Source organism: Hoplias malabaricus, chromosome 9 (assembly GCF_029633855.1).
Source record: "Hoplias malabaricus isolate fHopMal1 chromosome 9, fHopMal1.hap1, whole genome shotgun sequence".
NCBI lineage: Eukaryota > Metazoa > Chordata > Actinopteri > Characiformes > Erythrinidae > Hoplias > Hoplias malabaricus.
Window position 1 is genome coordinate 22371172 of NC_089808.1, and position 23374 is coordinate 22394545.

General features: G+C 38.7%; 2 protein-coding genes across 4 annotated transcripts; both read right to left on the reverse strand.

The window, feature by feature from the left end:
- Nucleotides 1-4426: 4426 nt before the first annotated feature.
- Nucleotides 4427-7439, reverse strand: LOC136707396 (regulator of G-protein signaling 21-like). 3 transcript variants are annotated; one of them, XM_066681437.1, is made up of 6 exons: nucleotides 7317-7439; nucleotides 6361-6432; nucleotides 6191-6252; nucleotides 5516-5682; nucleotides 5263-5399; nucleotides 4427-4948 (listed from the first exon to the last, which is right to left on the reverse strand). In XM_066681437.1, the coding sequence occupies exons 1-6, from the start codon at nucleotides 7379-7381 to the stop codon at nucleotides 4876-4878; spliced, it is 576 nt and encodes a 191-aa protein (XP_066537534.1). In that variant the 5' UTR covers nucleotides 7382-7439; the 3' UTR covers nucleotides 4427-4875. The 3 variants fall into 3 exon arrangements, with proteins under 3 accessions (XP_066537534.1, XP_066537532.1, XP_066537533.1); XM_066681435.1 differs by lacking the exon at nucleotides 7317-7439 and having other exon boundaries at nucleotides 6361-7058; XM_066681436.1 differs by lacking the exon at nucleotides 7317-7439 and having other exon boundaries at nucleotides 4427-5399; nucleotides 6361-7058.
- A 3374-nt stretch (nucleotides 7440-10813) lies between these two features.
- rgs13a (regulator of G protein signaling 13a) lies at nucleotides 10814-13286 on the reverse strand. Its single transcript, XM_066680895.1, has 5 exons — nucleotides 13149-13286; nucleotides 12981-13040; nucleotides 12804-12865; nucleotides 12312-12478; nucleotides 10814-11971 (listed from the first exon to the last, which is right to left on the reverse strand). Exons 1-5 carry the CDS (start codon nucleotides 13217-13219, stop codon nucleotides 11801-11803), a joined length of 531 nt encoding a protein of 176 aa, XP_066536992.1. The 5' UTR covers nucleotides 13220-13286; the 3' UTR covers nucleotides 10814-11800.
- Between the last annotated feature and the right edge of the window lie 10088 nt (nucleotides 13287-23374).

Consider the following 23374-nt stretch of genomic DNA (forward strand, 5'->3'; position numbering starts at 1 on the left):
TTCACATTAAACGTTATAAGCAGTTGCTCCCTTGTCAGATTCAATTGAATATTCAAACATTTTTGGTACCAAAAAAAAATCCATATTGGTCTAAATATAATGCCATGATCTAAGTGATGGTCATGGTGCTATATTTCAACCTAAAATGTTAGCCTTTAGGCTACAAACTCTCCCATAATCTCACTCATGGTAGACAATAGCTTCTAGAATTTTCCATTTCACTTTAAATGGAGCAGCAGTTGCATTCAGGCACCTGAAGAGTCTGACGGTTTATTATAACAGTTTATTAAGCATCTATAACACATCCAGTATATGAATGCAGGTCTGCTCTGTGGGTAATCTTCTGATTTGCATATATTAGTACACTGTACTGTGATTGGCTCATGGTCGTGAGAAAGGTTTGTACTTTACACTGGTGACACCTAACACAGAATTATAGCGGTTCCATAAGAGCCCACTTCTTAGAATACAGGATTTTTCCGCAGGTCTTTAATAGATGTTGATTGTTCCACTAGAGGGCGCTCTTGGCTATGTTTTAGTTTTTGGGCCTTCAGTCAGTCTCCTGGAAATCTAGAGCACGGCCCACTCCCAAGAGTGACATATTGTGGCTAGTTGATCGCTTCATTAGTTTCCCTTCAGAATTACAACTCTACAAAAATGGGTTTATATTTTCCAACTAAAATTCTTAGTTAGAAGTGCAGTTTCAGGGTTTTGAGAACAAATGTAGTAAGATGTTTCACTGTGGGCTTGGAAGAAATTGGCGGACATTTTCCACATGGCTCAGTGTCAGGCTTTCCTTTCCTGATCTAAAACAACCACAATGGAGGAATGCAGAAATTGCATCAGTAGAGCTTGTGACTTTCCATTGAAACAAAAGGAAATGCTTCTGTTCTTGGATGCATTTAATCACACAAAATGAAGTGGGTAAAAATTCATCAATTTACTTGTAAGTCAGGAATTATTAAGATTTATGCTTTCCTGGATATGTTCCAAAATACTATTTCTTCTCAGGTAGAATAACAAAGATGCTCAGTGTGACCTAAAGCCACACTAAATGAGTCCATTCATTATCTGTAACTCTTATCCAGTTCAGGGTCACGGTGGGTAATATATCCTGGAGGGGGCGCCAGTCCTTCACAGGGCAACACAGACACACACACATTCACACCTACGGACACTTTTGAGTCACCAATCCACCTACCAACATGTGTTTTTATACTGTGGGAGGAAACCCACACAGACACAGGGAGAACATACCACACTCCTCACAGACAGTCACCCAGAGCAGGAATCGAACCCACAACCTCCAGGTCTCTGGAGCTGTGTGACTGAGACACTACCTGCTGCACCACCATGCTGCCACACTAAATGAGCTGTTATTGTAAAATAATGAAGTTGAGTTGATACAACAAACCTAAAGCTGAGTTACTTCTGTGAATCTGAGTTTGTAGCTTTTTTTCCCCCTCTTATACACTCACTCACATTCATCCAGTCACACCCACCCACATCTGTGAACATTTTTATAAACTCAGTCACACTCATGTCTGTGAAGTTTCATACACTCACCCACACTCATCCAATCACACCCACATCTGTGATATTCCATACACTCACACAGTCACACCCACATCTATGAACATTTTTATAAACTCAGTCACACTCACATCTGTGAAGTTTCATACACTCACCCACACTCATCCAGTCACACATTTGTGGATAATTTCACTCACTCACCGGGTCAACCACACCAGTAGACAATTTCACACAGCCGATCCACATACCAACACGTGTGTTTGGGGTGTGGGAGGAAACCGAAGCAGTCAGAAGGAGAACACACCTACATCCTGGAGCTGTGTGGCAGGGACATCACCTGCAGCGCCAACATGCCTCCCCCAAATTAAAAATGAAGACTTAAAGTATGACAGAGATATGTATCTCGTCTTGGCAGTGTATGCAGTCTCATTTACAGGCCTTAGCATGTTCTAACTTTTTGTTGGTGGTAAGAGCTTGTGTAAATAATTCAGAACACATTGAGTTTATCTTGGTGTACATCTAAACTCCAACCGAAGGCTCGTTTTTCACAGTGTTTGGCTGTCACTTTCCTTTTACAGGTCAAACACACCTTCATCTGAAAATATGCTTTGAATGGCACTTTAATAATGGCTCCATTTGACATTCTTGAATGTTATAAACGACTTCATAAGTCTCTTCAGTGGTGTGTGATTGTGATGACAGGTTTATGCATGTGCTGTTTATTCTAATTAAAAATGCCCTTCAGTAACAACTCTGAAGGTAAAGAGGAGGCTTGGAATTGTCAAATTAATGAGGCTTTAAATCACAAGTGCAGAAAAAATATTTTAAAAAAACTTTAGTTCTGTGACAAAAGACACAAACACAAGCAACACATAGAGAAATGAACATCACTGTAACTGTCAACAGTGCAGTAGCATGTTCCTTGACATAAAAAAAGCTGCCATTTACATTAAGTCAATATTCCATGTGGAAAGGAGCAACAGAAAATATTTATTTAAAAATAATTCTTGTTTCATTTACATCCAGTCAAATGATTTTGTTTTTCCTCCATAAAATGACCATAAAATCAACATTACATTATATGTACATTATTTAAGATGATAATTATCATTTTAGGCGGCACGGTGGCGCAGCAGGTAGTGTCGCAGTCACACAGCTCCAGGGGCCTGGAGGTTGTGGGTTTGATTCCCGCTCCGGGTGACTGTCTGTGAGGAGTTGGTGTGTTCTCCCCGTGTCTGCGTGGGTTTCCTCCAGGTGCTCCGGTTTCCTCCCACAGTCCAAAAACACACGTTGGTAGGTGGATTGGTGACTCAAAAAGTGTAGGTGTGAGTGAATGTGTGTGTGTCTGTGTCGCCCTGTGAAGGACTGGCGCCCCCTCCAGGGTGTGTTCCTGCCTTGCGCCCAATGATTCCAGGTAGGCTCTGGACCCACCGCGACCCTGAATTGGATAAGGGTTACAGATAATGAATGAATGAATGAATAATAATTTTATTCAATATAAAATTGCCTAAAAATGAAATTGAGCGAGAAGAATTTATGTCACTGCATTCATCATGAGCTCCATTAGGAAAAAGTGCTGCAAAAACCCCTGCATCAATTTCTTCTGTTCTTGGGGATAATATTGTATCCAAAAGTAAGGGTGAGTTTGGTCTGAACATTTGAAAGATGGTGATTTCATTGTTAGTGCCTTTATGGAGCCCCTAAGGTGACATGCTGAGTTTATTTAGCAATTCGTGGCCACTATATGGTATTTTGAGGCCACAAAATAATATATTGATGCCACAAAATGGTAAATTGAGGACATGAAATGACTGCGGCCCCTGGCAAACCTACATTGTGTTCCACCATTTTGGCTATTTGATTCTCCTCCTTATATCTCTCCTGGAGAAAGTTTTCTAATTCGCACTGCTTTTCCTCGTCCATGAACCTCAAGGCAATGTGAATTCTCGTTAACCAAGTGCAACCCGGTGTTAGACTTAATCTCAAAGGTTAGTTGTGTGGTTGTTCACCTGCTATGCCAAGCAAAACTGTGTGTGTTGCAAATGAAGGTCCCTTGGTCCAAGCTTCAAAATACTTTGTGGCCTCAATATATTATTTTGTGGCCTCAAAATACTATATAGTGGCCACGACTTGCTAAATAAACCCACCATGTCACCAAATAAAACGAACACTGACGGCAGTGAATGAGGGCTAAAGTTATCTGTGCCAATACACTTTTTACAGTAAATTAACATGACTGTTTCCGGTTCTGGATTTTTATCTCTCTGCTGATCTGTGCTCTAGCTGCCCCCATGTAGGATCTGAGTTTATGTAACAGCCGAAATACTCAAAAGGCATCTACACCTTTCTGTTTATTCCAAAGGTGTCTACTCTGTGATTCATATTCTTTTGAAAGTCCCTGCCCTCACCAATTTCCCACAAAAATTGCCAGGAGTGTCAGTGATTTTCAAGCTTGTCAGGATCAGGCGGCATCCAAGCGTTTCCGAGCTGCGGGTAGCGGTCATGAGGAAGTCGGGCACTTTCTCTGGAATATTTGCTTAGCATGAGTATAGTGAAATACAAACCAGTGGGTGAATGTTTCTGGTTGTGTATTTTGTTTTCCCATCAAAAACGTTTCCCCAACAACGGATGCAAGTGTAGCGCAAATTACGCGTTCTAAATATGAAAAGCTTAAATGTGACTTTGTTAAAAAAAAAAAAAAAAACAGGCCTTTTGGTGGAAATTCCACTGACTTTTATTTTATTCAACCACTGAGGTTGAAATATTCCTTGGGAGTTATTTGATGGAAAATATTAAATTGTAGAGAAACTAACCTACTGTGGTTTCTTTACAGCGGTCACAGGAACTAAGGGTGGACTTGTTTTTAATATATCATCTTTGTCCAAAGAAACACATTATATATCCAAAAGAGTATCTTTACAGAAAAAGGAATGAACCTTAATTCAGTGGAAGTCAGTGTAAAAATATTTTATTCCAAATAATTTTGGAGCATTGCTATTTGTACATTCATCAAATTTCACACAAAGTGAAGGACGGCTGCTTTGTTTAAATATTGTAATAAACTAAAAATCGACAAAAATGAAGGTGCATGTTTTTCACTGGCGATCATGAAGCTGATAACAGAACAAGTGTCAAAGCTGAAAACAGCTGATGTATAAAAATAGGTTTCAAGTGAAATGCTTATCGCATAACAATCAAAACAATGTAGATATCAGGCTGTGAAATCATGGCCAATTCATTTTATTATGTTCTGTAATGTAGCTTTAAGACATAAGTCTGGTTCCTATCACCCCCCACGGTGAACAAATCTCACTAAGTTTCTTTTGAAAGCATTATCTCACGTCACCTCACCTCTTGAGTTAAACCCAGAACAGAGCAGAACACAGAGTGGTTCTGAAGCGACCTAACATCCGCCCTACAACAAATCAAAGAGACAGATTAATTGGTGTTTAGCAAGACTTAACAGTTCACATATTATTAATACTGTACTCTCAACATCAAATGGTTGGCTAGAGTAGTGGATAATACTGCTGGCCTCCATGCAATAAATGTAAATGTAAAAACCTGAGTATCATGTCCCTGAGTATCAAAAGTATGCTACATGCTATCCATGCTAGTACTCAGAGAGCACTCAACCTCTCCAGTCCCTCAGACACATCCATCTAAGCTCAGCTGTGGTTAGAGCAGGGGTTTCAGGAGTCCTGGGAGGCTCTCAAAGCATTGTAATACCCCGACTGTAGAAAGCGAGGGTAGCTGTTGTTCTCCATAAGGTAATAGATTCGCTTCTGAGCTTCGTCAAAACAGGTCTTGGTTGGGTGCTGAAGCCGCTGGCCGATGCGTTCTCTCGTGTGAAAGTCCAAGTTGATCTGTGGAAAAATTATTTGTGCTTCAGATTTTAAAGCCAAGAGGGTGTGTTATCTGGGAGCAATCATTGGATTCAATTAAAAGCCAAACAGCAGTAACAGCACTCAGCAGTAATCACCTCTTTCGGAGAATCTTTCCTAATAAACTCGTCATAAATATCCCTTGCTTTGATGGCCAGCTTTTTGGACCTCCTGGTTTTCCTGAAGTTCTCACAGGCCAACCAGAACTCAATATTCTCCTCACAGAATTCAGACTTGGAGAACATCTGGAATGCAATCACTCCACCTGATGTAGAGTAAAAATTGTTTAGTACACATATTATAGTAGTGATTTCAGTCCATCTCTGAAATGTCTTGATTCCAGCACAACTTGTTGACTGCCTTTCATAATAAAAACCATTGATGTCCAATACAAAACATGCATCTCCTTTTGGTCAGTTTACTACATCATTTAAACACAGCAGCAGTCCTAAACATTGTGTAAAAATTTCATGATGAATAAATCAATAGAAATTCTCCAAAATTACTTGGAACAAAGCCTTTTTCCTTCTGTAAAGTTACTATTTTTGTTTTTCATTGGGCATCAATTAAATCTGTTCCTTTAAAAGGAAGATCTACCAATGTCTTTCAGAATGTCGGCAGGATATAAGGGTTGAGGTGTACACACAGAGCGTTTTGAAACTCTGGATTGTAGAGAAACTTGCACATTTATATTTGTCTACAGTGTTGCTCATCGGAACCTTAAGATTGAGTGATGGAGTTCTTCTTTAAATTCTGATGGTGGATTTACTTACTTTGATGGTGGAGGAGCTTCTCCAGAGACTGAGCCCATTGATCTAGTTCATGCTGAGTTGGTCTGATTAGAAAAAACAAAACAATGGCTTTATTGGGGCTTCTTTGGCTTCCCTTTCCAACACAGAAGCGGAGGTATTAGTTATGGAGCAGTGAAAATTAAATACAGTACCTGATAGGTTTCTTTCTTGACGCTGAATATTTTTGCAGGAGAATAATAAGTCTGGGTTTGAACTGCTTGTGTCTGTAGGAGAAAAAGTAAAACCGTTCAAACCCACAAAAACCCATGTGTGTGAAAAATATCTTAGAAATCTTAAACATTAAAACATGCTGTATCCAGCGTTTCATCTTGCTGTAACTACTCTCTGCCTTAATAACTAATCATTATATGATGACTCATACACAGCTTTACATTTTTCTGTTGAAGACTTTTCTCTTATAGGTTATGAAAAATATACATTTAGTCCCTCAACATTAATATAACTCTGTCAACTAAACTTCTGTTGATATCTGGAAGTCCTATTTAAACAGACGTTGACAATAACCTTAGGATTACAGGAAGATGAATATTACATTTTCTCAAATTTCCAGTATTTAATTATAGTGCATACTGTTTATTTTCAGTCATACTGTGATATTGCCTGAAACATTTATTTTTAAATTAAACCCTGTTGTCTAAATTATAGTTTAAATGTAAGCAGCTTGTACCAAATCCCATATTTGAAGTGATAAACTAGAGTGGCCTTATTCTCAGGCCATAAGCTTGGATGCTAATTAAATAATGACATTTTGTGTGTTTTTGAATTCTGTGCAAAAGACACAACTCTGACTGTTATTACTTTCAGCACAAACAAAAACGCTGTGAATAAGAGAGATATTACAGAAACCATGACAATTTATGTAGAAAATAAAATATATTTAGAAACGTTCTTTCAATTTAATAATGAATGCTTCCAAATTTCAGTTTCAATTGTTTAACAATGCCTTCAGTTTGATTACATGGAGGAAAAGACATAATATACTGAGCGAATTCATTAATATATTGAGTGGCAGATTTATTAAATCGAGAAACAAATGTTTAACATGTTTAAAATGTTTAAATCCTCATTAAAAGAGTTTTGTGCTTACGTGTTTATTTCGGGCTTTTTTTGTAGATCTCCGAAGTTTTCCAGACGCGGTGAAAAGACCTCCATTACGTTTCACACTAAATAGTCGATATTATATCAACAATATATTAATAGTATATCTTTGAGTCTTTCTGAATCGCTCTGTCTCTTCGCCGCTGAACTCTGAAGTGGTAAACAGCGCTTTATGGATGCGCTCCATACCGCATCCTTAAGGCATACGCCCTACACCCTAACAAGACTCCACCCACTTTAGAAAGGTAAGTGTAAGCTCGGATGTAAACAAATACGGGCTATAAAATAGAACATAGTTTATGAAAATCATGCTTTTAGACGCTATGTCAATATTATGGAACACTAGTAATAAGATATAAGACGCTAACATGCTAATAAATAGTAAGTAATTACATGACAGCACTTCCCTTGAAGCAGTTTCTTCAGTTTCCTTTTGCTTATTTACACGTGGATGAGGCTAAGAAGGCGATTTTCCTGTTGGCTTTTTGCTACCCAAATTAATGCAATGCAGACAACGACCTATAGGGCAACGTGCACGTGTACATTTGCACCATATCTAAATATAGTACACACGTTTTATTTTTGGACATGTTCACCTGGTGACATACCTGTTTTATTAAAGAGGGACATGCAAAGGATTACAGTGTGGTATGTACCTTTGATTGGAATTTATCTGCTGGAGGGTAGGTAGACATTCTTTATGGGACCAGATTGCCCTTCCTTTTTTTTTTTTTTTTTTTTTCCCTTAATTATTAATCTCCTCAAACAGATTTTAAATTCATAAAGACTTTTATTCTGTAAAACAAGCTAATACAAATATTACTAACAACTATGAGAGATATAATAACGAGTATAAGCCTGATATAAAATGATTATGATAAAAATGCTGACACTGTGCTGATTAAAATTATTTACTGATCTTTTTTATAAAGAATAACAAAAGAACCTAATGAAGGGGGAAAATTTGACTAAATTGGACTGTGAATGGAAAAGTGCTAAAATGTGTCATTTTGTCTAAAGTTCTGTTTAATCACTAGCGATCCGCCCAGAAAACGCTGTGCAAAACACTAGTGGACGTCCAACTTTGCCCTCAGTGGAACAACAGTGGTCTGCTGTCTCCTTGCTGTGAGGGTTGGGTTGCTGTGTATTTCAGAATGTTAAAACTATACCCAGTTTTCTTAGATAGTTACAAGATACAGAATATGAACAAAGTTATGTATTATTTCAATCCTGATTTTGAATCTGATCATTCATAGTGGAATCTAGCACTGCTGCTTTTCGCTGTTGAAACAAATCCCTTTTATTTTATTTGTGTTAGTTTATTTTATTTATTTAATTAATTAATTAACACCAGATATAAACTGGTCTCAAAGGCCACTAGAAAGCAAAGAATGCTTTTTCTTACTCCTCAAAAGTTACCTTTTTGCTTTTTTATCTAACAGCGACATTATCCTTATCTACTTCCATACTTAAGTAAAACATCTGGCTCATTCCAAAACTCGCAGTAACTTTGTATAGCTGGGCCTTATTGGATTAGGTCTTCCAGAACCATCTGATCACAACTGCATCATTTCATCACATGGGTTTCAGTTTAGTATGAATTTTCTAAAATTAGAGCAGACGTTCAGATATGAACATATATGGTGCCAAGACTAAAACAGGCGTGCCAGAAATTCCGTTCCTAACTCGAGTGAGATGGCATTGAGATGCAGGTGATGATGTGATTGGAGTTTGGGGTTGGGGTGAGGGGGCAGAGTGTATATAAGCCAAGGTGACATTTTGTTGAACTAAATATATGTACTTTTTTTTTTTTTTTTTTTTTTTTTTTTTTTTTTTTCTTTGAGGACAGTCAGCTATTCAAGGCAGTCTGCTTACGTATGTAGTTTTCTGTCTGTCAGTGATGACAGTGTCTCAGGATGTAGTCTTTCATTGAGATAAGAAGGTGGCTGAATTTTTTTGTATGCGTAAGACCTGTAATCAGTTCGATCAGCCTGAAAATGCCTTGCTGACTAAAATAGACTATTGTCACTTGTCAGTCATTTCATGCATTAACAACTTCCTGTATGTTTTAGTCTCAGACAGCAGTCAAGTCCCTAATCATCCCCTTGAAATCATAAGATGCCATTCTTAAAGAGATTAGTTCAACTCCTAACCCCAATTTGAAATTGCCAGTTCTACTCACAAGCTAAGTCTCTCCTAATCCCACAGTACTACCAAGGTGGAAGGACAAGGGCAAATATATGCTTCCACTGATATATGTGAATCTGCTGCAAATGCTGCTAACAGCAGCTCAACACGCTTGGAGGAGAATGGTAACTATCTGACTCTGATGCTAACTAATAGATGTCAGGATTGGCGTGCATCTTGTTGAGTGTTTAGGTAGACAGTGAAGCCAATTTTTCTTGTCTTTCCAAAGAACAAATTTTTGACTGTGATTCTCACTGCTTTGACTACTGATGCACACTGCACACTGCCCACTGAGCAGCCAATTCAGGGAGTAAAAGATTCCATTGCTGTCTTTCATTGTTTATCTGAGTCTGTAGAAGCAGTGCTTGGAGCATTTGGGTTCTTTATTGAAGCACTTTAAGGAGACTTTCACATTATTATGTCCCTGTAGCATTATGTCAGGAACACCTGTAAAGATCTGCCATACTTTCTTTGACATTACCAAGGTGGTCAGTTTCACTTTATGTTTTTCAATTATGTTTTGGTGCCTTTGCCAGTTAAGGTGGGGTAGGAATATCAGAACAAAAACCAGGGGAATAAGAAGCTGATCAGATTAGGGTTCCTGAAAAGTGCTAAATAAAAAAAAGTATTATTATTATTAACAATATTATTATTATATTATATAGCGCATTACATTCCCTTCTCCAGATGGAGACCTAATATCTGTATTTTTTCATAACATTTTAAATAGAAAAACAATACCACTGAGGGTCCTGTCAAGACTGGCAGGGAAATTTACCTCCGCAGTATGTTTTTTGAAAGTGTGCTGTTACTTGTCACTATGGACAAAAGCACTACACAGCTAAAAACAATAGTAGCAGCAGACTTGATGCTTGGGTTTTTTCCTGTACTTTTGTCCACTGGAGTTTTATAGATGTCAGTAAATTGTCTAGCTTCACATTTTTACATTTTTGCTTGTGGTTTGTCAATGTTAGTAAAGACATTACCTCAGTCACAGTAACCTGACTGAAATGGTGCTTGGCAACTAAATACGTTTGCATAAAAAGGGAAGTGGTGACAGAAAGTCTATTGTCACACTCTGATGTGGTCGCAGACTTTCGGCTGAGAAGTCGAGAAAACTGTAGGGGATGTCCACAGTCATCCAGGCAAGCATTTTGCTTCATGCACCATGAGTGCAAAAATCAAATGAACTTCAAGTGAAAAATGCTCGGTGCTGAATACAGAAATCCCCACGTTTATGATTACTGGGCTCGTAGAAAAATCTGAGTGAGTCTCAAGATTTGTTTCAAGGTTGGGATTTATTCAGTAATTCTTCAGTAAGTCAAAACCACAGGCAAATAGAAATGATTAAGAAAAGTATTTCAACCAGTCAAATGTTAAAAAAAAAAAAATCCAATAAATTATACCCATACATCAGTATATACTCATATATACAAACATCAATATATTTATAGTCACATTTTTTCATTCAAAATAAAATTTTTACATTTACTCACACTTACATATTCACATGTATTGGATTATTTCTAAAACATGTCATTTAGATAGAATGAAGCTGCCTGGAAGTCACTTAAAGCTTGTCTGGGATCTTAAAGCCATTTCGCTTGTATATATTTCCCTGTGTACAACTGTTTACTTGGAGCAACAGTCATTTCAAAGGAAAATCTCCATCATGAACCAGAACATGAAGGTTATTGATTAAATCATGGGCAAATAGTTTTGTAAAAAGCCAAAAATTGGTCAGATTAACTGATGGCTTTTGTACCTAGTGCAATGTCCACAAATCGTATCGGGGCATCAACACCTATGACTGTCTCAATCAATGGACCACTACTCTCATTCCTCTAAAACATTACTCACCAGAAATATTATCTGCTTTAAATAAAGTTTTATCAGAGGAAGCAGCGCACAGAGATCACCACAAGGAATTCCCCATCCGCCGAAAAAGTTCCAACTTTCTCAGAGACCCCCACATCTTAGTTAGCTGACTCAGCCACAGAGGAAGCTGAGTTTCCTCTGTGAGCATATCCCTCCAGCCACTTGCGTAATGTAGTGGTTCAGCAAAGTGACAGACATGGGGTGACTGAAATGACAAATGACAGTCCTTTGGCAGAATGTGCCATTGTCAAGGCACAACAAGAACCATCCAGGCCTTGCCTTTAGCTTTGTCAAGAAGCAGTACTCCCCATTGCCCTTGTCTAGCTTTTCTGCTTTGGTCCTTAGGGGAAGAGTCAAGAGTTTTCCAGAGTTCTTTTCAATTAACTATGTCCATCACACCTTGACGATCTATGACACTGATTCCAGAAGCTTTCTGTAGACATCCGATCGAAGGAACCTGGGGTATGAGTCCCTCTCCATCAGGCCAAACACGATCTTCTGGGCCTCGTCAAAGCACCGCCTGGTGGGGGTCAGCACATTCTGTTTGATGACTTCCCTGGTTTTGTGGTCAATGTTGATCTGTGGGACATAAAGATAAGATGGAGATGAAACATCTGAATGGCTTCTTTTAAAAAACGACCTACGGTTGTGTGTCCTAAGTCCTGAAATACCCCTGACTTCATCAATTTGACATTTTCCCTGGTCTAGCACACCAGGTTCACTTCAGCCAGGTAGTTGTATCTAAACAATAGGGCTATGCCAGGAACAGGACTAGAAACCAGGAAATGGATGGAATTCAGAAGCAGTTTAAAATGGATTTTCATCTGATTGTAACCTAATGAAAATTCAGCTCTAGCCTGGCTTCAGTTCCTTTCCACATCTGGTAACTTGAATCAATATATGGATTCACCCATCATACCTCTTTGGGTGCTTCTGCCTGGATGAAGTGCTCGAAAATCTTCTTGGCCCTGGTGCTCAGCCTGGAAGTGGACTTGATTTTCTTGTAGTCCTCGCAGATCAGCCAGAATTCAATGTTCTCGTCACTGAACTCCGATTTGAGGAAGGCCTGGAAAATTGCCATTCCATCTGTAAGAGGCACAAAAGAGCAAAAATGACTGGGTTTGCTTATCATCACACAAGCTAATCTTAATTTGGCCTTAAATCCAAAACCACCCATTAATTGAAACAAATATCCCATTTGTTGACTAGACGACACTGAGTATTGCTAACTGGAACTTATGTATATTACAAATGCATCATTTGCATATCTGCACATAGGCATATTTGCATCCCTACAGTGTATTGGCAGTAATACTTTACATATCTTCCCATCACTGTTGCCAAGTGACGCTTATGACTGGGAAGCTTTCATAAGACTAAATAATGGCAATTGATGCTGTAATGTGCTTACTTTTGGATTTAAGAAGACTTTCCAGTGACTGTGACCACAGCAGAGTCTCACCAGGTTTGAGTCTGTTTGGAGAAAAAGATACAAACATTGGTTAAAATTCTAGGTACCGTACACAACATTTAACCTTTAACATTTGGTGTGAAGTGAAAACGAAAAACCTCTATGAAATTTACTTACTTTTCTGACATTGAGCTTTTCACATACTTGTAGTGAAACCGCCACTTGTGGTCTTTCCTCCTGTGTTGAGAAGGAAAGCATGCTTTTAGCACCGTATGCAAATGTATGTTTAGATACATACATAAGAATGCAGAAAACAGAAAGACATACAAAAATACAAACACTCACTGAGCTTGTGGTGGTCTCTCTTCCTTGCTCATGTTGTCCAGTTCGTTTGTACCTGGCAGTAAGCTTGGCATGTTTCGCTCTGAAGTAATCCTTAGTTAGTTTTTGGGCTAGTCCTTGTTCTGGGTCTTTGGGCTGTGTTGTTTTCTCTGAGTAGCTACTGTCCTGAAAGACTGCTTTTATACAAACAAGCAAGTGACGGTTGGAGAAGCGTCATCAGCTCAGATGCACAAAACCGCAAAGAGGAAGTTTGGGGTGACGCTAGTTAGTTGGATTGAACTGGTCCACAGTGGCCGTCTCTCTATCTCTCTCGTTTACTCTCACACTATCGTGCAGACGGACGCATGTACAGATGCAAATCTAGCAGTGGAAAATTCAGAGGCTGATAAGCAAATGCTGACTTTTAACTGCGAACATATTAATGAGCTTTTTGTCCGTGCTAGCCAAACATAGACACTTCAGTGCTACCTTTTGTAAGCACAAACACTCCCGCTGTGCATGCTAACAGGATATTGAGAGAACAATGCTGCTGTGTCTGCAAACACTGAGAATACGACACAGCAAAATTTATATTAGGTAATATGTACATATGCTACTGTATATGCTCAACAGTTATGCTAGCTTCTTGGAGAAAGTGGTCCGCTTGTCGGAGTTAGCATATCCTTTTTAAGCTAGCTTTGGAAGAAGCTAAAAATAATAACAAATAAACACAAATAATACTTAAAAAGTGACACTATACAGTTACAATATACAATGATATACAGTATTCATTTTTTTTATTTCTCTACTCTGGGACTAATAAAGGCTTAAACCTTAAATAATAATATTTGTTAATTAAAAGTATATGACATACTACACAAAGCCAATAAATATAGAAGTGTTGGAAAGAAAATATGATATATGAAGTTTAACTTAATATAATTAAAATTACATATTAGTAGTGATTTAAAAAACGATTGCTATGTGTCAATTTACTGTCTGTTTCATATTTTGCCAGAAATACTCTTTGAGAAAGAGTAAAGAGCCTGAGGACATCTTTTTCAGTGCTGTATGTCAGCTAGATGTCTCTAAATGCCCTCAGCATTGCACTATGGAGCTCCATCCAATAGATTTGGGATGATCTGGAGTGGTATTCATGATCCAGAACTAGTCATCCAAAATCTAGCCCTAGCCCAGAAATATTTATGTGGCTGAATTCAGTCAGACCCTGACAGCAATGTTCCAACATCTAGTGTAAACTTTTTTAAAAAGAGTGAAAGCTCTTACTGGTGAAAATGGGAACAAATCTGATGTGTTGTAAATCTAGTGTTGGACTATCCCTGTGGCAGACAGCATATTGAATATATCCAGATTATTGACCGCAAGTCAATCCCAACTCAATCCCACTGTCCATTCCCTGGAGTCCCAGAGGCTTTATGGTTTTCAAGAATGTCAAGGCCTTGGCCTTGTCTGGACAAAGGATTTTTTCTGTCCTGAGGGCTGTCACCCGATAGCGTTAGAAAGCCCCGTTTAGTCTCATTTCTGCTTTTTGATTCTCACAGTCTGGATTTTTGAAAAAGTTCCTTTTATATCTTGTTCACAGAATCTAGGTAAAGGCAATAAGTGGACAAGCAAATGCGGAATATGGCGGGGATTTATGTAAATGAGACCCCATTGTAAATGACAATGGAAAACGTATTAAAAATACACATGATGATCATGTCCATCACAATGGAACCTGACTGCTGCCCTGTCTGGGATAACTGATTCTTTTCAGATACTCTGTGTACACAATTCCTTATCATTAGTCAGCTGAGCTATTTTAAGGTGCACACGTTGCTGATATAGATGCATACATCTTATATATTCTCTGTAGGATAGCAATGCCAAAGAAAAACCCTCACCATGCCCAATGCCAGGTGTTAGCTAGAAGGGTATAGAAGCCCTTTGCAACAGTGAAAGAGTATTTTCTGGCGTGTGTGTGTTCTCAGGAATCCTTTGGAATGAACTGGAGTAGCGTTTGCGACCCGCAGCTGATCTTCCAACATCCGTACCTTACCTCACTTATGTTTGAACAGGTTGAATGCAATCAAATCCTAACAATATTCCAGTATCTAGTGTAAAGCCCTCCCAAAAAAGAGCATTAAACACTCTTTCCACCTGACACACCTTTCATACCAGGCACATGATATTACTAACAGTCACAGGTTCATTCCCTTTGAGGTTGAAATTGTGGAAGTGAAATAGTGAGTTTTCTATAAATATCAAACTCTGGAAAGGTCATGTTCACCTTTCGCTGCCTGATACTAAAACCCTGACCTTCAGGGAGTTTGCTGGATTTTACTGGACTTCCTCATCTTTAGGAAAAATGAGTTATTCATTGGTTGGTATTTTAAACTGATATCCGTGTTGAACTAAACCTACTGGGACCTGGGTGAATTAAGAATGATGCCAATCAAATTCAGAGGTGCGACGTTGCCAAAATGAACAAGAGAGGTCCCAGTGTTGGTCTTGAAGCAACATCCATTACCTTTGGTATCAACTAATCACTGAGCTCATTGTTGTTTGTGGCTGAATGCAACCAAATCTTCTCAGCATGTTCGAATATTTAGTCAATTTTTCCCTGAAGAGAAGTGCAGTGTCCAAAATGGCTCCCTATTGACTATTTCCTACATTAATCACTATACAGTGCATCATCATAAGGCAAGGCAAGTTTATTTATAGAGCACCTTTCATACAAAAGCAATTCAAAGTGCTTTACAGAAGAAACAGTTCAATTAAAAGCCAGAATAAAAATCATAAAAGTCCAATAACTAGGGTAGTGAATGTTTTTGGACACTACCTCTCCTGCAGCTTTTACCAAACAGAGCAGTGGATTATGGGTATCCACTATCCCCTAGTGTGCATGGGTTGTACACTCTTTTTTTTACGAAGCACTGTGGGATTGTTTGAGTGAAAATTAGTACACTATCATTAAATAGTGCACTATATAGTGAATCTGCCACAGTTGCAGAGTTTTACTGCAGGAAAAGAATTAAATAAAAACCTAATGGATACCTTTGGTTTTAGGAGTTTAATTGGGTTTCTACCAACATTTCTCCATGTAGTGTTTAGACCTAGCATTTTAATGCATTAACTATAATGTCTTGAATTTAAAGCAGTTTTAATGCATACATGACTCTCATATTAATATTTACCTGTTTACCAGGATTAACAAGAATAGAGACCGGTTTATTTCAGACCTGTTGTGTGATGCATGTGAAACTGTGACATCAACACAGTCTAATACAGTACAAACTGTTTTGGTGGTTTAAAGACAGCAGTGCATAAACAAAGCAGCTTCTGTCTGGTTTCATCTGGCTATAGCCCACTGTGCTGTGTATCTGCCATTGCAGGCTGCAGCACACTGGGACCACTGGTAAATTATAAAATACACTGAATGATCACTGGATTAGGAACACTTACTTTGTGTCTACACTCATTGTCCATTTTATCAGCACCTGTTGTTCTACAATTACAAACTGTAGTCCATCTGTTTCTCTGCATAATGTACTTTCTTATCTCAGTTTCAGCCTGTTCTTCAATGGTCAGGACCCCCACAGAGCAGATATCATTCGGGTGGTGTGTTGTGCTGGTATGAGGGAATCAGACACAGCAGTGCTGCTTCAATTATTAAAGCCCTTTTTAATGCCCCAACCAAAACATCTAGCCAACAGCGTCCTATGTGCAATGACAGATGAGCTACTGTCTCTGACTATACATCTATAAAGGTGGACCAACATGGGAGGTGTGTCTAACAGAATGGACAGTGAGTGGACACAGCAGCAAAAACTCTAGCAGCCACTGCTGTGTCTGATCCGCTCACACCAACACAACACACACTAACATGCTGAGAATGATCCACCATCCAGGTCCCACCTGTTCTATGGGGGTCCTGACCATCGAAGAGCATGGTGAAACGGGGATAAGCATGTATGTAGAGCAACAGGTGGACTAAAATTATGGTCTGTAATAATAAAACTGCTCCAGTGTGGTCAGTGGAGCTGATAAAATGGACAAAGTGTGAAGATACAAGGCAATCCTGTGATCACTCTGTGTTTATAAGATGGTCGACATGCCAAAGATGTTTCTAAAAATGGAACTGCGAAGATACAGAGAAAGTGGGACACATAGCACCAATGAAAAACCCGCTACACCAGCACTCTCAACTCTCCTGATCAGATACACAGAACCTTAGAAGCTTTGATCTTTGTGAGAGAGGAGAAAACTGAGCTACAGATCGGTGGTGGCACAATTTCAGCCACTTCTTATCGTCACTAAAATCACTTAAATCTGTTGGATTGAGACGTCACTGTATTTAATTGTGACATTACACAGTACATGTGTCATATCATCCACCTCCACAACTTTGGGCTAATCCAAAATAGTAACTTTAACTTTAGTTTTATCAATATAAGTCAATGTAAACAGACTTTATTTCAAGTAACTTTGGTGCATGTCTGTGGGTCAACCTACTGTGAAATTTCCACCCAGGGGAGGTTACATGAGACAGAATAATGTAGACATGTCTTTCTTAGGACGGAGGTGCTGTGATGGATATGATGGAGGCCTGCTCACTCTCGAACCTTGTCATCAGGTTAGGAGTCACAGCGGGTCACAGCGGGAAATCTTCAAGCATGAGAAGAGAGTGAATGAGGCAATGGTGAGGATATGTGTGTCAGACAGGAAACCCTCAGCCCACTCGCTCGGTTTCAGACGGATGTCTCGCGGCTGTGACAGCGAGGATTCATAAACCCCATAACATCTTGGACAGGTATACAGCATTGCACCCAGGCTTATCAGAGTGGAGAAATGATTAATGGTCTCATCTAGCTTCGTGTCATTGTTGACGTACCTGTGTTGGCCTCTGAAAGCAAAGGTGTTCTGTCATTACAATGAGGCAGGGTGAGATTTTTTTTGGAAGATGGCTGAGTGAGACAATGTGACCTTAAACTTCAGTTGAGTTCTGAAATGCCTGGTCATCTGCAATTTCTTTTCAAATTAAGAGCATTCAAATCCCCATATTTCATTGTCTACCTAGCCCCTTGCACGCAGGGATTTCTCAAGATGGTATTATGTACTGTAGATGTAAGTTTATGTTTTCTGAAATTGTTCAAAAATAAAAAAAAATGCAAATTGCTCCTCCAGCTGTTTTTTTTTAGTAGTACCACTTGCTTTTCCAGCCTTTTGTTGCCCCACCCCAACTTTTTTGAGATGCACCGCAGCCATCAGTTCCTGAGTTAATATTTTTCAGGAAATGGTAAAATGTCTCACTTTCATCATCTGATATGTAGCCCCGTTAGCGCATTACTGTAGTCAGGACCAGACCACAGCCCCTGCCCCTAACCCCCCCCCCCCCCCATCCTCGTCCAGTACATGCCTATGGAAATGCGTGGTAGCGATGTTGGAAACAGTGTCCAAAAACATTTATCTGTATAGTGCAGACACTTTGGTACTTGCCTGAAGAAAGTAAGGGGAAGTCAACATGACTTTGGTGTCACTCATGTGATCAGCGTTTTTAAGAAGCTCTGCAGTTCAGGGGATGTTTGAAACTTTCCAGACTGTTATTGTTAATTTTGTTGCTTCTACTTTCCCTTTGTTTATTTTTTATATTCCATTATTGTGCAGCTAGAATGACAGCACTTCCCCCAAACAAATGACACCGGAGTTACTGAAACTAAGGTGTCAGGTATGACGGACATGTGACTTATGTTCCTAGCCTCAGGGTACAAACGTGAATGTGTAAAACTGAAAGTAATCCAAAGAGGAAGTTGCTGTAAAGATACAGGTGCAAGTGTGTATGTGCTGATGCAAACACACGAATTGAAAAACAAGCGAATTGATGCCTTTCAGGTCTCTGTCGCCTTCTGAGCAGCTGTGTGGTCAAGTGTTAAAGTATCACACAAAACTGGAATGGAAACTATGGGGGGTGTGAATGAGACCCTTATAGCAGAAGGGCGATGTTGCAAGCCGTGTCTTGCTGTGTATGGTTTAGTTTCATTGTGATTTGAATGTGCACATCCTGTACAGACCACGATTGATATATTATATTGCGTCAAACCAGTGCTGTTTTTCACTCTACTTCCTTTTGCAATAACAGCTAGGTCTAGTTTGTCTGAGTCTCCAGTGGCTGCATGGTGTTTGTTTCTAAAGTACAAGTGGGAAAAAAAATTGTACTGTAAGAAAAAAAAGTTGGTGGTTTAATCTTTATTAGGACTCGTACATGTTGACTGTTATTTAATATATAATTGTACTCATCATTGTATCATTTCTACCATCATCATCACCATCTTCATCATCTATACTATAATGCCAGAAATGTGTAAAGAGCTTATACGTACACCAGCTGGCCAAAGAAATCACACAATCTGATATTCTATGCTGTGCATATGCCCCACAGCCCTGGCTCGGTGAATGTCGAAAAAAACAAAGGGTCTGGACTGGCTCTGGATATTTCTCCACCAACTGTGCTGTTTCCTTAAATTACTTAAGGTGGAACTGACTCCAAATTTTGATTTACAAATGAGTTCTGCAAATACTTAGGCTTATACTTCAGCCACATTAAAGCTATAGTCTGCAGCTTACCCAAACATATCATTCCACCTTAAAAAATGCAGAGCTTCTGAATTTAGCATATATATGTCAGGGAGTTTGTTGGAACTGGAACACAGAATTTCCAGTTGCATACACACAACTTGTTTAAAAAGAAAAAAAAAAGCATGAAACATAAAAGCATGGGAAACCAAAGCACCTCAGACAAAACGAGTTCAGGAGAAAGAAAACAGGCAAAGGTCAGCTGAAGGCAAACTGTGCCCAACAAACAAATGAGCTCTGAGCCAGTGCACTAAAGGCAAGTAAACAATGCCTAAGGCTTTAAGACAGAAATAGAGCCAGGGCTTGTTGTCAAGACAGGGTGGAGGGGTGGAGTGAGGCTAGCTGGAGGCCAGAAAATTAGCTTACTTTGACAAATAGTACAGTATAAATGCTGAAACTAGGGTTAGGGTATTTTTATCCAAACATCTTTTAGTGCACATTAAAATGGCAGTGAAAGATTCTTGAATGAGTCACAAATGCACTCACACTCATCCCACAGGTATTGCACTATTTCTCCAGAGAGCCCAAGGAGAGGTCTTACCACAAAATGGTTCATGAACACAGAGAAAAAACTTGAGTGAAAGTGTTGAAATTCTGAATGAATTCTGCACAAATCTGAGTGAGCACGTTTATTCAGTTATGCAAGTGCTCCACAAGCTGTTTATTTATACATGCTTATATATATATATATATATATATATATATATATATATATATATATATATATATAGTTTTTATTTAAAGTTAATATATCTATTAAAGGGAATGTCTAAGATTTTGAGTAAGCACAGTTCTCTCTGGTTGTTTACATTTAGAAGCTAAGTGTCTTTTAAGATGGAAAGCCGACAGTTGTTTGTACGTGACTGAAGTTTAAATTGTCTGTAAGTTTTTATTCACTGTTTAAATTGCCACAGAAACTCATTTGTAATTCGAGTTGTTTTTATAGCACTTTTTATGGCACGTTATTTTTATAGCACTTTCGCTAATGCAGTTAGCTGGCTCCTGATTTTGCAGACATTTCCACCTTAAGTGACCCAAAACAGGTAAAATAAGTCTGTATTACCCACCGTTGGAACAGGAATAGAGCAATATCCTCATTTTGCTTCATGCTTTTGGATGTTAGGAGTTCTCTCTGTTGTCTAAAAAACTAGCAAACCAGACTGAGCTAGTTTTTTTTTACACTCATTTACAGACACAGGGGGCTTCATAAACACATCAGACTAGTTTCTAGCATGCAAACCGACTGGAGAGCAGCAAATGGTGAGGAAATATCTTCTAAATTTTATAAAACGTGTTTTTTAATTACAATCATGAATGTCACCTTTAAGTGAAGTGTGGAGTTAGGCTTCTACGACCCCGTGTTATTTGCAGTTGTTGGGGCCTGGATCCAAACGACCCACTGCCCAATACTTGTCTGCAGCACGGTGGTTGCGAACCTCTGGCATAAATGCAACACAGCTACTACATACATAGTTCTTTCATGAATCTATTGGTAATAGAGCTACATTTACTCTGGTATGTGCTATTTTAGGTATGCTGGTGTACCAGAGGTTTCTATTAATAACTTCTGCCCTGACACCTACAGTTAGGGCTTGGTAGATTTTCCACTCCGTTTGAGCAATAGAAACATCCTGGTGAAGGTCAAAAGTTTGTGTACACTTGCTCTTCCAGCAAAACTTTCATGTTTATATGTTTATTTTATAGGAAAACATTTATGTTTATCTATGTACATTAATGTTTATTTACAGAATAAAAAAAATAAATAAAACAATTAAATATTGCGTATTTGTGTTAAAGTACAGGTAAAAGTTGGATTTTTTACTTTACCTGGTCCACATTCTCCACTTTCAAGGTCCACTTGCCATGAGGATTGTAGGCATTGGAACAGACCGTTTCCACCTGCCACATAACTACAGATTTAAGGTCAAATGTCCCCAGAAGTCACATTTGGACCAGGATTGATTCACATACAGTCATATTGTTTCCGGAAGTGGGCCAGATCCGCTTCCTGACATGTATGGCAAAGGAGATTTCTAAATATGTGGGACACTTTTGGTTTTTCCAGCACTGAGAATGGACAGGTGGTGCTGCATCTTTGCCAGGAGTGGCCCAGATCCACGTGATATCTTGGTGATATTAGGTGATGTGCAAAAGTTCAAAAAGTTCACTGGTCAAATGAACATGTTTTGGTGGTTTTGAATGTGAAAACGGCATTTTTCCAATGCATGGTACCTGCACTGCTTGACTCTACCTGCTGTTAAGTGCATTTTCTGCTACCACAGCTCGCCCCTGAAACGTAGCTAGTTATGTTGCAAAACACAGTCTCTAATGGGGGGACTGTAGCGGTAATGATTTACAATAATATTGTTGTTTTTTTGGGACTGAACACAGCCGTGTCAGTAGAGTTGCACCATCCAGCCACAGATCTAAGGAGTGTTTTGAATCTTTTCAAAAGACCATGGCATAATTTTACAAGCTGAAGTTGTGAGTCATAAAAATAAATGTGATCACTACAGTAGCTTGGCTGTAGCTTGGTGATTTTACATAAAGGTAGTTTTATAATAATAATAATAATAATAATCTGCAAGGTTTACACATCACGTTACTAGTCAATGTTTAGTTCCTAATTGTCTCGCTTGGAACCACAAGAGAGAGTAGGTACTAAGAAAGAACCCGGTTCCATTTACATACTTGTACAGAGTAGAGCAGTGTAGGTATCATGCAGTGCCATGAGTGAACACATCCTTTACAGGGAACACAGTTACATATGTCAGATTTTTGTACAATGTCAGTTACTGGGGAATGTTGGGAAAACATGCCCTTTGCATAATGTTATATACATCAACATTTATAACTAATCACTAAAGTCAATGCAGAATTCTGATTTTTTGTTACTGCACTCTACTGCTCTCTACTGTTTAACAGAGGAACTCACCAACATTTTGTTCAGTAGTTAAAGTACTGCACCACCAAGGTATTTTAGATTGATTGAATACTACAAGAGAGAACAAGTTAAAATGACAGTCATTAATTTCTGTTAATGAGTTAAGTAACAGGGAAGAACTCCTTCACAGCAAATAAAAGCATCACAAATATTTCACCACACATTTTTTGTTTAATTTTATGAAACATTCCACAATCTAATTCAATCAAATGTTTTAAATTAATGGCACACAGTTTTCCAGATATAAACAGTGGTGATGAAAAAAAAACTGAAACTCCCTTGTATTTTTAATTTCAAAAACAAATACCAGCACATTTTTTCAGCTGAATATGATATAAAAGATTATAAACACCCTCAAGCTGGACTTCCAACACTGAGTGTGGCCAATAGAGAGATTATGAAAGGAAAACATATGGATAGACAAAGGAGGACGTCAAAGCATCACGGCAACATCTTGAAGCATTAGAAAGCAATACAAAGCTATAAGAACTGACTGAATGAAAGGAGATTCAAAGATAGAAAAGACGAACAAAAAACAGCACAAACACCTAACAGACTCATCCTGGAGTGTGGATAATTGGATGAAAGCTGTATTCAGGAAGATATGCTGGAAGTTTTGTACAATGTCACTCTAATGAAACATAACATTTGCCAATATTTAATAAAAACTCAG